Below are 14309 nucleotides of genomic sequence, written 5' to 3'. Positions count from 1 at the left end.
TGGGTTTAAGGATATTGAATATTGAGAGTGGATTATTGAAAATTTCATATTCATATGATAATTTGGATAAAAATTAATGATTGATTGAATTAATTGATTTGTAGATTTATGGAACGAATCTTTAAAAGAAAATTATCTACGGATAGTCCTTCTTCGCCTAACCCAGATAGTTCAAATGCAAGACCAATTGAAGTAGATTAGATATTAGCTAATTTTCAGGCAGACCCTGAACTAAGAACTCGAATGATGGATTATAGTACTATCGTTCTATCTTTTTAGCATTATTTTCTTTGTAGAAAAATTTCGGAACTTTACACTAAGCCCCCTTGGCCACATAATCTTGAATCCATCACTGTCCGCATGGTCCTTATAGTATAGGGACATTAGCTTTTCTATTGGGCCACACACGTGCTACAATGAAGGCAAGAGGAAGATGAGGACTCCAAAGAGCTTTTCTATAATCTATAGTATAGGGACATTAGCTTGGAAGCATTGAGCTTTTCTATTGGGCCACACACGTGCTACAATGAAGGCAAGAAGAAGATGATGACGACTCTAAAGAGCTTTTCTATAGTAGTAGGGACATTAGCTTGGAAGCATTGAGCTTCTTTTTTATTTTTTCAATCGAAAAGGAAGCATTGAGCTCGAATATTCGAATATTCACAATAAGACATTCGAATATTCACAATAAGACAGTGAGTACGCTTCTTTGCACTATAATTTGAATATGTCTCTAATAATTTAGACAATCATTTGCAATCGTAATAAGACAGTGAGTACACTCATTTGCACTTAAATTTGTGCTCTTTGCACTCAAATTAAAATACTTCTCTAATAATTTAGACCACTACTTGTATTCACAATAAGATTCACAATAAAAGAATAAATCCGCCTCTTTGCACTCAAGTTTTAATCATCCTCTAATAATTTAGACTCACTTGGTCCGTGAAGAGAACAAACTCAAGTTTCAATCTTCCTCCAATAATTTAGACCCACTTGGTCCGTGAAGAGAACAAACTCAAGTTTCAATAAATTAGACTCACGGTGTCGGTGAAGAAGACAACAAAAAAACGTATCAAACATGGAGACGGTGATAGGCTCGAAACTAATAGAATAGTTATCCGAACTGAAAAGAAGCGGCGAATAGAGAGATGCCACGATAACTGACTGCGATGTGTTGCTCAAATTGCGTGCGACCGTATCGAGCTGACTCCACAAACCTCCAAAAACGCTTTTGTGAGTATTTAAGTAAGCAAAGCAGAGCAGCTCAAGCTATAACCTACCTTCTTGTATTCAGACTCTCTCCCTCTCTCTCTCTCTCTGAAAAATCTCTCTGAAAACTCTCTCTCTCTGAAAAAGAAGAAAGAAACTAAAGAAGGAAATAAGAAAAGAAATGGGGAATCCGAAAGGCGAGGTGCAGAGGAGGGTGTTGTTACTGTGCGGGGACTACATGGAAGATTACGAGGCAATGGTCCCATTTCAAGCACTGCAGGCATTTGGAGTCTCTGTTGATGCAGTTTCTCCTGTCAAGAAAGCTGGTGATATCTGCGCCACTGCCATAACCATTCAAGTAGAGTCCACTGACCAGGTCAAATTCTGTCTTTCCTGTCTTTCCTGTTCTTTTTTATTTGTAAACAAGAGGAATATATTTTATATGTTTAATATTGAACACAGTTGTTGGAAAACAACCTCTGATGAGTTTGAGTTTGAGTTTGAGTTTGAGTTTGAGAGACAAGCAAGACAAAGAAGCTTGAATTCACCTAACCATTACTCTTGTTTTAATGTGTGTGTTGTGTTTGGTTTTCTTTCGTGTACCTTTTTGGTTCTCGTGGTCACAATTTCACACTGAATGCAACATTTGATGACATCGAAATTGACAAATATGATGGTCTAGTTATACCAGGAGGACGATCTCCTGAACATCTTGCTATGAAGGCATCCGTTGTAGAATTGGCGAGAAAATTTTCTGACTCCAGAAAGCCAATTGCTGCTATTTGCCATGGGCTGTTGGTCTTAGCACCTGCAGGCGCTGTTAAAGGTCGCAAATGCACCGCGGTTTCAACTATGAAACCTGGATTGGTTGCTGCTGGTGCTCACTGGGTAGAACCCGATACATTGTCAGTGTGTGTTGCTGATGATAATTTAATTACTGGGGTCACATATTATGGCAATCCTGAGTTCATTAGGCTTTTTCTCAAGGCACTGGGAGGCAAAATATGTGCTTCAGAGAGAAGGGTCCTCATCATCATTGGAGTAAGCTTTCTTTTCTGTTTCTTTTATATTGCAATGACAAATATGGGACAAAATATAGCCAATGATTAAACTGTTAGTTACTAATCATCATCATTTAATTGCTCCCCTCCCCAATATTTGTAGAACTACGCGGAAGATTATGAGGTAACTGTGCCTTATCAGACCCTCAAAGTTCTAGGATGCCATGTTGATGTGGTTTGCCCCAAGAAGAAAGCCGGTGATACCTGCCCAACTGCTATCCGTGATCTTGAAGGGGGCCAAACCTACAGTGAGATCCAGGGACATAATTTTGTTTTAACAGCTGACTTTGAATCCATAGATGCCTCAAGTTATGACGCTCTTGTACTCCCTGGAGGTAAAGCTCCAGAGTTTTTGGCACTAAAGGAGGATGTTATTGTACTAGTGAAACAATTTATGGAAGCCGGGAAACCAGTTGCATCCATCTGCCATGGCCTGGAAATTTTAGTTGCTGCTGGTGTTCTGCAGGTATGGTTCTTAAAGAAAAAAACATAGTTAGTGGTAGTGCTTTGTATTTTGGTTCTGTTGAGCTGATCTGTTGTGACCTATTAACCTCTCAATTGTAAATAACTATGGGGAAGAGGGAGGTGAGTACTCTTTAAAATCGCAAAGGAGATGATATTTTTTCTGTTTCTTTTGATTTGTGGTTAATGTACTTATTAACTGATTAGGCACTTTTTAGCATGTCATATAATTGGTTCAATTGGCTATATTTCAGGGGAAGAAATGTACTGGATACCCAGGGATTAAGGCTCGTGTGGTTTCGTCAGGAGGGACGTTTGTGGAAGCGGATCCAATAGATCGTTGTGTCACTGATGGAAATCTGGTTACCGCAGCAGCGTGGCATGGCCAAGCAGAGCTTATTTCTCAGTTGATGACATTGCTTGATATTCGAGTATCATTCTAGGCACCCTTTACAGGGTCTGCTGCTTCCAAGTAATATATGGAATTCCATAAACGAATAAGAGAATAAAAGGAAAAGAAGCATAGCCAGAAACTCCGTGTAATTCAATAAAAGAATAAGAGCATATGTGAAGGTGTTGTGTGTATCTGTGAGGGAACAATGATGCTTGGGTTCTGCTCTATATGTACCAATTGTGGATGGATCTTGTATGTTTGTAACTACGTAATGTTGATTATGATTTTTATGGAAATCATTGAATCTGCTTTCAGATCTAGCGTTTACATTCCTAGTTTAAATTAAAATCTATCCTTATTTCGAAAAAGAAAGGCTCCGGAGGACGCAATAAGATGCCTTCACTGTTGAAAATTGGCCCGAATTGTATTGTTAATTGTGTAAAGGCTACTTTATCATTGTTTGCTTGCTAGCTTTCTTCATTTGTCATACCGTGGGTTTTCAAATGGGGAAATGACGGCACATGCCATCTTTGTTAAGAGCATGTCCAGCGCATGCCACCAACTCGGGCAAAAGGCCCACTGCCAGCCCAAAAGACCCTCCAGCGCACGACCTGCAGCCCGGGCAAGCCCTGGGTCCATCAGCCTGGGCAAGCCCAAGGGCAGATTTTGCCTGGGCTTCAGCCCTAGGGCGCTGATGTCAGTGGTGATGTCACGCTGACGTCAGCGAGTCAAAAAAATTGAAAAAAATGAAAAAAAAAAATCAAAATTTTTTTAAAAAAAATACCAAAAAATTATGGATGTTTTCCCTATAAATACATAACAATTTTATTCACTTTCCCTATAAATACATAACAAATTTATATTTTGTTGCATATCCTTTTTTTTTTTTTCTTGCCCTTGCCCTAGCCTTTTGGGGTGGAATCAAAAAAGGCAAGGCTGCCACTATTCACATGAATAGTGGCAGCCCTTACTTGCCCTTGCCTTAGCCCTTATGGGTGGAGATGCTCTAAAAGGCTGGATACACACATGGAGTGGGTTCCAGCATTAGAGTGATCTACACCTAAAGCAATTGCAATCCAACTTGGTGGGCGTGTGTGTCTAACTTTGTGAAAAAGCTTTGATAGCAATTTTTTCTCTAACTTTCTCTTTTGGACATTCTCTCTCTTTCTCATGATATGTGTCACTTTTCTAAAACTTAAAACAATGCAATTAATGCATCAAACAAACTAACATTTGTTTTTCATGAGAGAGAGAGAGAGAGAGAGGTAGAATAGGCGTTGTATTATTGCTGTTACTTTATTGTATTACGGTCTGTGTGCGTTTAGAAATTCAGAGAGAGAGAGATATGGAAAGAAAAGAGAAGGGTGTGGTAAGTGAAAGAAAAAAGCAAGAACGATCATCAATGGTGAAAAACTTGAGACACGGTGTAATGGAAGGGAAAATAGGAGGCCACAGCCAATTTGGAGACTCGAGTTTTACTATCAGCAAAACAACAACAACAAACCCAGCTCTGAATTTCTCCCACAACTCTTCGAAATTTCATCTAGTTTTGGGATCAGACGATAAGTCTTCGGAATTTTACGACGATGATGACAATGACGAAGAAGATGGTGATGGCGATGATGGATCTAGGTAGAGGGTGGTGGCCGGGACCGTGGTACGGTTTAAAATATTCTATGTATATAGTATAGTCGACCGGCTATAAGTTTTAAAATATTCCATTTATAGAGTATAGCCGGGCGGCTATACGTTTAGATATTCTATTCATATAGTGTAGCAGCCCGGCTATACTATTACATATATCCTATTTATATAGTACAGCCCGGCGCCCATACGTGTAGAATAATCTATTTACATAATATAGCCGCTCGGCTGTACTGTTTTTCTACTATTAACATATTTTACTTATACAGTATATAGCCACGTATAGCCGCTCGGCTATACTCTCAACATATTCTATTCATTGAGTAGAGCCGAAAGCCATGAGATTCTGTTTCTTTATCCGAGAGTTTAGTCCGCCGAAATTCTCTGTCACCCCTTCCTCTCTCTCTCTCTCTCTCTGAAATTCCAAGAAATTAAACACAAGAAAATGGCGAAAGGCGAACGCAGGGTGTTGTTGGTATTGGGGGACTACGTGGAAGACTACGAGGCGATGGTTCCATTTCAAGCACTGCAGGCATATGGAGTGTCCGTTGATGCTGTCTGTCCTGGCAAGAAAGCTGGTGATATCTGCCGCACAGCCATTCATCAACTTTCTCCTGCTCACCAGGTTACCCACCTCTGCTTCTTTTGCCTTTTCCTTTGTTTATTTTTAATGAAAAACGTTTTCTTTAGCCTCATTAAGCACACTCAATTATATTGAAGACTGAATGCTTACTTCACTTGAATTTGTAAACCCAAAACAAGAAATTTGTCTCAAAGATTGAAGTGCTTACAATTCTCACATATGGGATTATGTTGCCTCCTCTAAAATTTGGAATCTGTTGGGACTGGAAATTAGTTTGTCAAGTTTACGAACGAACATCACGCTTTCAAGTTTAGTTTTTTGCATCAGCCAATCGTTGGTAGCCTTAATTAAAGACAAAATGAATAAGCTTTATTGTTGATTAGAGCCACTCTATTAGATTGACAAATAGCAATCCGTAGGTTATAGTTCTGGGTTGTGTGGACAGCGAGACTAAAGTAAGCTCAAACAAGAACACATGTTAGGAGTTCTGTTAGAGTGCTTGCTCATTCATTATGAGCTAGCTAGAGAACCGACCTGTATTGAGCTTGAGTTCTGGGGGACAAGACAGCGTGAACAAATTTTTGGCTCCAACGTCACCGCGTACACCATATTCAATAAACAAAATTGCATTAGTGCCCTCGTCTCTAAGTGAAAATACTCTGATAATGCGCTACCTAGGTTTGCTGAATCGTGATCTGTGGTTAATTTACAAATCTTCAAATGCTATATATATGTCTTTCTGGTCCCCCTTTGTTTTAATATGTTTTTTGGTTTTCTGTATTTTTTTTCTTTGGTTGCAGACTTATTCTGAATCACGTGGTCACAATTTCGCACTGAATGCAACATTTGATGACATTGAATTTAACAAATATGATGGATTAATAATACCAGGAGGACGGGCACCTGAATATCTTGCTTTGGATGCATCGGTTTTAGAATTGGTGAGAAAGTTTTCTGATTCCGGAAAGCCAATTGCTTCGATTTGCCATGGGCAACTTGTCCTAGCAGCTGCAGGCTCGGTTAAAGGTAGGAAGTGTACGGCCTTCCCAGCTGTCAGACCTGTACTTGTTGCTGCAGGTGCTTATTGGGTGGAACCTGAGACCATGTTGGCGTGTGTTGTTGATGGTAATATAATTACTGGGGCTACATATGAAGGCCATCCTGAGTTCATTAGGCTTTTTGTGAAGGCACTAGGAGGTAACATAACTGGTTCAGATAGGAGGATCCTGTTTCTCTGTGGGGTAAGTTTTATTTTCCTTCGTAGTGCAATGAGAAATATGAAATTGTGATGCCGATCAATATTGAGTATATATATTATCGTGATTATCACTGTCCAGTATTTTTTTTTTTTAATGTGCATTGTTCATGGCAAAATATTCTGCTGAAGTTAATGTGCATTATGATTCAAATTGCAGTAACCCAGAATAAACAAAAATGAATGAATAAGGTGAAAATGGTGTATGTGCTCTTGAACCTGTCTTCATGAAGCGTATACATTTGACACACAATACATGCCCATATGTCAAAAACTTCTTCGTATAATATATACATGCATGAATGGGCATAAAGATAAACTGTAGAGAATTGATGGAGATTTGCCCTTTTACAGATACTTCTGAAAGATAGTGAAAGTAACCTGAATAGGCTTTACCAGATTTGCCACATTTCTGGTGTGATAGGGTTCATTCATTCATTCCTATGTGTGTTTTTTCAAGGTTTTGGTGGTATGCTTCATTGGTCTGCCTACCTGGGTCCGTTGCCCATTGGAATACTTGTTTGTTAGGTCATTTGTGTAAGTTGTGAACTTGTGAAAGTAAATCCAAACATGAATACTGGTCATTTTTCAAGTTGTTTGAATTATGGATTCTAAACATGATACATAGACAACTACATCCTTTATGAATTTTAAAAGACTCCTTTACTTTAATTTTCCGGAAAGTTGACTACTGAAGAATTTCAATTTCCCCCTTCCCCCAAAACTGAATACCTCCAATACCCAAGCCAATTAGGTCTCCAAATTCGAAATGCTACTACTGCCTTAGACTCATAAATTAGTTGCTGTCAGATTTCATAAGAACCTATTTCTTGAAACCAGTTGTTTGTTTTCTCTTTAAAACCAAATCCTTTGAAGCATACCTAAACTTCTCTACCTACAATGCCAAAAGTTATACAACTTGACAAACCTTGAAGCCCACCACGTTTTGTAAGCTGGTTATTTAACAGTGATAAGATGGTCCATAAATCAAGATTGGCTACTTGACAAACCTTTAAAGCCCACCAAATTCAAAATATTATTTTACTTGTCAATATCAATAGTGATAAGATGGTCCATAAATCAAGTTTGGCTACGTGTTTTAATCCACTGTAAATCTAGTAAACCCCTTGACAAGAACGTTAAAGCTGCGTGTCTTTTGTTTATGAACTAATTGTTATCTACGTATTATTCTAGTCAATGATCAAAATTTTATATTTCTCACAGTTACTAAGCATCATTCACTTTCTCTCCCTCAACATTTGTAGGACTTCATGGAAGATTATGAGGTAATTGTGCCTTTTCAGTCTCTTCAAGCTCTAGGATGCCATGCTGATTCAGTTTGCCCCAAGAAGAAAGCTGGTGAAATCTGTGCAACTGCTGTCCATGATTTTGAAGGTGACCAAACCTACAGTGAGAAGCCGGGCCATAATTTCACTTTAACAGCTGACTTTGAAGCTCTAGATGTCTCAAGTTATGATGCTCTTGTAATCCCTGGAGGTCGAGCCCCATAATATTTGGCATTGGATGAGAATGTTATTGCATTAGTGAAGCAAATTGTGGAAGCCAGGAAACCAATTGCATCCATCTGCCACAGTCAGCAGATTTTAGCTGCTGCTGGTGTTCTACAGGTAAGGTTACTCCCTTTCAGCCAGGCTACTCTTTTGTTTCCAGAAATTTGATCTGAATTTCAATTTGGTCCATATTCTTTAAGTTTCTCAATCACATCCGACTATTTTCATATTGTTTCAATTCGTTGCGTCGTCAAACATAGTATTGATATTGTTAAAAATATTGCTGACTTTCTATAATTCCATGTGGTTCAACTGAAACGAAGTGAAGCTGTAATCCCTGTTTATGTGGCAGTGTAGTTTTATTGTATATATAGCTCATCTTTTAATAGGGATGGGTCCCATGTTGTTGGGATCAGTCCCATGCTGTCCAGAAGTTCAATCTAAAGTCCAAGTTGATTTCTGAAACTAAATGAGTTGAAATGTACAAAATGCAGAAACAATAATATAAAGTTAATTTGTTAGGCACACAAACAAGGAAGCAAAATCCTCATCAACAATCCAAAATCATATCACAAAATCGAGATTATAAATTTTGGAATTTTAAAGTCCAAGCATGATATGGTAGATATGGGAGATGCTACAATGAGAGGGATCTGCGTGGGGGGTTTGAGTGAGGGGTTCAATCCAACCATCCAACCATTAAAAAAGTTTCAAGTTCAAAATTTCCTTTATATTATTGGATAGTGGTATTGAACCCCTCACCCACAACCCCTCATTATAGCATTTCCGTGGTAGATATAATGTAGATTACATAAAATTTTAACTTCTTACGCTTTTTAACATCAACTAAAATGCTAGAGTAAAATTAATTTTTTGTGTGGGAAGTTAAACATGTTTAACCAAAAAGACAATACAAATAATCTGTGGATTTATTTGTTCTTTTACTCACTATCTATGTAGTTGATTGTAAATTTAGATGTTTGTTCTGTTGTGGGTGTTGATGAGCAAGCTTGCCAGTTGGTGCATGAACATTTGTGCTGTAATATAAAAGTCGGAAGGTGTGTACTGTAATGCAAAATTCTCTGAAGGAATATATGAAGCAGTAAAAATCTATGCTAGATGGAATGGTTTAAGAATGGGATAAAACAAGAAATTACCTAGTAAGGAAAACCAAAAGGCTTGGCTGAGCTAGGCAGTTTCAGTTTTTCAGAAGGTGTTAGGAGGAGTTGGGAGTATCATCAATTTTGTAAGAGGGTTGATTTACTGAGTGAGTATTTTACGACAAGGTAAAAAAGAAACCCACTTGAAGTTGTAATCTGTTTGCCTTTTGCTGATTCTTCTGATTGAGGGTTGATTTACATATTTTCACATTATGAACTTTTTTTAATCATGTCCTAATTGTTGTTAACTGGCTAAATTTTAGGGAAAGAAATGTACTGTGTATCCAGCAGTGAAGCTTAATGTGGTTTTGTCAGGAGCAACATGGCTGGAACCTGATCCAATATTTCGTTGCTTCACGGATGGAAATTTGGTTACTGGAGCAGCGTGGCTGGGCCACCCAGAGTTCATTTCTCAGTTGATGACATTGCTTGATATTCGAGTATCATTCTAGTTGCTGTTTACTGGGTCTGCTGCTTGCATGTACTATATGTAATTCATGAAAGAATAAGGCATGTATGTTGTGTTATGTTAAGGTGACGTTTGTATATATGAGGGAATAAGTGACATGGTTTTGATATGTATATGCCATGTTCCTTGCAAGTTTGGTTGTGGATGAAGCTTGTATTATACTACTTATGCTTTAGCAGGACACAGTGATTTTTGGTCGCAATCTCTCTCACCGTACACCTTGAAGGTTTACCTGAATGAATATCATGTTGTCCAGAGTTAGCTTGTATTTTCACAACCATCCTCTTGCAACTGCAAAATGAGGATTGACATGATATTGCATTTTCTTTTGGGTCAAGCAATATAGTTTGTTGACAAAACCAGACCTCATAACAGAAAGCAAGCAGCTTTGCTGCTCTGGTGAAAAATCTGGCAGTCAAGATAAAATCAACGCGAGCGCTACTCAAAACGAAATCAACCGTCTTTTTGGGAGAAGCAAGATATCAAACTCTATGATTTTAGGACCTGTTGGAGATGAACATTACATTATCCATCTCTCTTTCGGGACATTAGCTTGGAAGCATTGACTTTGCACTCAGGTTTGAATCTTTCCTTAAATAATTTAGACTTATCACTTGGTCGGTGTTGGTGAATCTTTCCTCAAATAATTTAGACTTGTCACTTCCTCAAATAATCAAACTTGGATATTGTTGGTAATGGCGCGAAACCTCCAGAAACGAAGAGAGGAATAGGGAGATGCTACAATAATTGAGTGCGACGTGTCGCTCAAATTGAGTGCGACGTGTCTAGCTGACTCCAGAAACCTCCAGAAACGCTTTCGTGAGTATTAATATATTACTATTAAGCAAGCAAAGCAGAGCAGCGCTAGCTATCACCTACCTTGTCTTCAGACTCTCAAACTTTCAGTCTCTTTCTCTCTCTCTGTCTCTCTCTCTCTCTGTGAAAAAGAAGAGAGTAAAAGCAAGAAACTAAAGAAGGAAATAAGAAAAGAAATGGGGAATCCAAAAGGCGAGGAGCGGAGGAGGAGGGTGTTGTTACTGTGCGGGGACTACATGGAAGATTACGAGGCAATGGTCCCATTTCAAGCACTGCAGGCATTTGGAGTCGCTGTTGATGCAGTTTCTCCTGGCAAGAAAGCTGGTGATATCTGCGCCACTGCCATAACCATTCAAGTAGAGACCACTGATGAGGTGACACCCTGTCTTTCCTGTTAATTAATTTATTTTGAACCTCCTCTGATCAGGACAAAGAAAGAAGCTTGAATTCACCTAACCCTTACTCTTGTTTTGATGTGTGTGTTGTGTTTGGTTTTCTGTACCTTTTTGGTTACAGGCTAATAGCGAATCTCGTGGTCACAATTTCACACTGAATGCAACATTTGATGAGATTGAATTTGAGGAATATGATGGTCTAGTTATACCAGGAGGACGATCTCCTGAACATCTTGCTATGAATGCATCGGTTGTAGAATTGGTGAGAAAATTTTCCGACTCCAGAAAGCCAATTGCTGCTATTTGCCATGGGCAGTTGGTCTTAGCAGCTGCAGCCGCTGTTAAAGGTCGCAAGTGCACAGCGGTTTCAACTATGAAACCTGGATTGGTTGCTGCTGGTGCTCACTGGGTAGAACCCGATACATTGTCAGTGTGTGTTGCTGATGATAATTTAATTACTGGGGTCACATATTATGGCAATCCTGAGTTCATTGGGCTTTTTCTCAAGGCACTGGGAGGCAAAATATGTGCTTCAGAGAGAAGGGTCCTCATCATCATTGGAGTAAGCTTTCTTTTCTGTTTCTTTTATATTGCAATGACAAATATGGGACAAAATATAGCCAATGATTAAACTGTTAGTTACTAATCATCATCATTTAATTGCTCCCCTTCCCAATATTTGTAGAACTACGCGGAAGATTATGAGGTAACTGTGCCTTATCAGACCCTCAAAGTTCTAGGATGCCATGTTGATGTGGTTTGCCCCAAGAAGAAAGCCGGTGATACCTGCCCAACTGCTATCCGTGATCTTGAAGGGGGCCAAACCTACAGTGAGATCCGGGGACATAATTTTGTTTTAACAGCTGACTTTGAATCCATAGATGCCTCAAGTTATGACGCTCTTGTACTCCCTGGAGGTAAAGCTCCAGAGTTTTTGGCACTAAAGGAGGATGTTATTGTACTAGTGAAAAAATTTATGGAAGCCAGGAAACCAGTTGCATCCATCTGCCATGGCCTGGAAATTTTAGTTGCTGCTGGTGTTCTGCAGGTATGGTTCTTAAAGAAAAAAACATAGTTAGTGGTAGTGCTTTGTATTTTGGTTCTGTTGAGCTGATCTGCTGTGACCTATTAACCTCTCAATTGTAAATAACTATGGGGAAGAGGGAGGTGAGTACTCTTTAAAATCGCAAAGGAGATGATATTTTTTCTGTTTCTTTTGATTAGTGGTTAATGTACTTATTAACGGATTAGGCACTTTTTAGCATGTCATATAATTGGTTCAATTGGCTATATTTCAGGGGAAGAAATGTACTGGATACCCAGGGATTAAGGCTCGTGTGGTTTCGTCAGGGGGGACGTTTGTGGAAGCGGATCCAATAGATCGTTGTGTCACTGATGGAAATCTGGTTACCGCAGCAGCGTGGCATGGCCAACCAGAGCTTATTTCTCAGTTGATGACATTGCTTGATATTCGAGTATCATTCTAGGCACCCTTTACCAGGTCAGCTGCTTCCAAGTAATATATGGAATTCCATAAACGAATAAGAGAATAAAAGAAAAAGAAGCATAGCCAGAAACTCCGTGTAATTCTGCTGTATCTGTACGAATTGTGGATGGATTTTGTATGTTTGTAACTACGTAATGTTGATTATGATTTTTACGGAAATCCTTGAATCTGCTTTCAGATCTAGCGTTTACATTCCTAGTTTAATGATTAAAATCTATCCTTATTTCGAAAAAGAAAGGCTCCGAGGATGCAAATGATCCCACCGTAATAAGATGCCTTCACTGTTGAAAATTGGCCCAAATTGTATTGTTAATTGTGTAAGGGCTACTTTATCATTGTTTGTTTGCTAGCTTTCTTCATTTATTTGTCATGCCGTGGGTTTTTCAAATGGGGAAATGACGGCACATGCCATCTTTGTTAAAAGGCTGGAGACACAGATGGAGTGGGTTCCAGCACTTGGGTGATCTACACCTAAGGCAATTGGAATCCAACTTGGTGGGCATGTGTGTCCTAACTTTGTGAAAAAGCTTTGATAGCAATTTCTCTCTAACTTTATCTTTTGGACATTCTTTCACTTTCTCATGGTATGTGTCACTTTTCTAAAACTTAAAACAATGAAATGAATGCATCAAACAAGCTAACATTTGTTTTTCATGAGAGATGTTTTTCATGAGAGAGAGAGAGAAAAAGAGAGGTAGAATAGGCTTTGTATTATTGCTATTACTTTTGGCTCTTGGGTTCTTTGAGAAGCCAAACTTGAGCTATGCATAAAGAGGGACTTCGTTGGCAGCAGGAGATGTGTGGGCAGGTGTGCCCCACTGTGCTGCACCAAGGACATGAGAAAGAGGAGCGGCTGGCTTCTTTTCCAATGCTGGTGGTTGTGCTTTTTCAGTGCATTAATGTTTTGTGTCTGTTGGACCAAATTCTTTGGTTATTTAAAGAAGGCTTGGTAGGAGGTGCCGTGAGCACCATTGCTCAGATAGGCTAAAACAGAAGTGAGAAACACTTCCACAGAGAGAAACACTATAGAGCATCACCATGATGGTGATGTACTCCTCTTCGGCTATGTAACATTCCATATCGATCAACGGAGAGAGGATAATGTGTCTTATATATACATACTCGTTTTTATCTAGTACGAGGTTTTTTGGGAGTTCACTGGCTTCGGAGTCATGGGAATTTCGAAGTTAAGCGAGTTGGGGGTTAGAGCAATCCCAGGATAGGAGACCCACTGAAAAGTTGCTCGTGAGTTTTCAGAAATAAAACCGTGAGGGCAGAGAAGGGGGCTCAAAACGAACAATATCGTGATACGGCAGAGTCGATCCTGGAATGTGACAAGCTACACAAGATGTATGTAGTAGATTCATAACACTTTTTGTGTGCGGATAGAAAGATAAGTAGGGCAAAACACAATATCGGTATAAATATTGTAGAAGAGTAATGATCATATAGATCTCAATCAGGGGTTATGCCTGTGGGAAAGTACTTTAACTTACAATGTTCCGGCAGATCTGGTGGCTGGAAATTATCATCCAAAATAATATTGCTGGTTTTTACATCTCATGAAACTTCTCATGTAAATAGGCCAGACCCCGCTGTACCCAGGATTATGTCATTTAGTTGTTTCCAGTTGAGAGGCATGCATTTAGAGGTAGCTGAGCTGAAAAGCCGAAAATTATTACCAAATATGAATCTGTAGAGGCTGTTGTTTGCCATGTATTCATATATGAGAAGCAATTACGGTCCTTTGCTACAACATCCAAGAAGAATGAGATTCCGGTGATGAACGTTACTTATCAGCTTCACCTCGTTTACGAAATTCGCCTTTGCCCTGTCAGAT

The 14309-nt window shown here is 39.1% G+C and overlaps 2 protein-coding genes and 1 pseudogene across 4 annotated transcripts; all 3 read left to right on the top strand.

Annotated features, from left to right (window-relative positions):
- Nucleotides 1305–3445, top strand: LOC109947911 (protein DJ-1 homolog D-like). Of its 2 annotated transcripts, none has more exons than XM_020559415.1 (4): nucleotides 1305–1565; nucleotides 1799–2253; nucleotides 2377–2739; nucleotides 2990–3445. In XM_020559415.1, the coding sequence occupies exons 1-4, from the start codon at nucleotides 1394–1396 to the stop codon at nucleotides 3176–3178; spliced, it is 1179 nt and encodes a 392-aa protein (XP_020415004.1). In that variant the 5' UTR covers nucleotides 1305–1393; the 3' UTR covers nucleotides 3179–3445. The 2 variants fall into 2 exon arrangements, with proteins under 2 accessions (XP_020415004.1, XP_020415005.1); XM_020559416.1 differs by having other exon boundaries at nucleotides 1305–1594; nucleotides 1825–2253.
- LOC109947910 lies at nucleotides 5139–9953 on the top strand (annotated as a pseudogene). The gene is made up of 4 exons (XR_002270680.1): nucleotides 5139–5398; nucleotides 6157–6597; nucleotides 7877–8239; nucleotides 9546–9953. The product of XR_002270680.1 is annotated as a protein DJ-1 homolog D-like (transcript).
- LOC109947908 (protein DJ-1 homolog D-like) lies at nucleotides 10533–12648 on the top strand. The gene is made up of 4 exons (XM_020559413.1): nucleotides 10533–10941; nucleotides 11084–11524; nucleotides 11648–12010; nucleotides 12261–12648. Exons 1-4 carry the CDS (start codon nucleotides 10744–10746, stop codon nucleotides 12447–12449), a joined length of 1191 nt encoding a protein of 396 aa, XP_020415002.1. The 5' UTR covers nucleotides 10533–10743; the 3' UTR covers nucleotides 12450–12648.

This window comes from Prunus persica, chromosome G3 (genome assembly GCF_000346465.2).
Source record: "Prunus persica cultivar Lovell chromosome G3, Prunus_persica_NCBIv2, whole genome shotgun sequence".
In the NCBI taxonomy this organism is placed as follows: domain Eukaryota; kingdom Viridiplantae; phylum Streptophyta; class Magnoliopsida; order Rosales; family Rosaceae; genus Prunus; species Prunus persica.
This window is presented reverse-complemented; position numbering and strand designations above follow the sequence as displayed.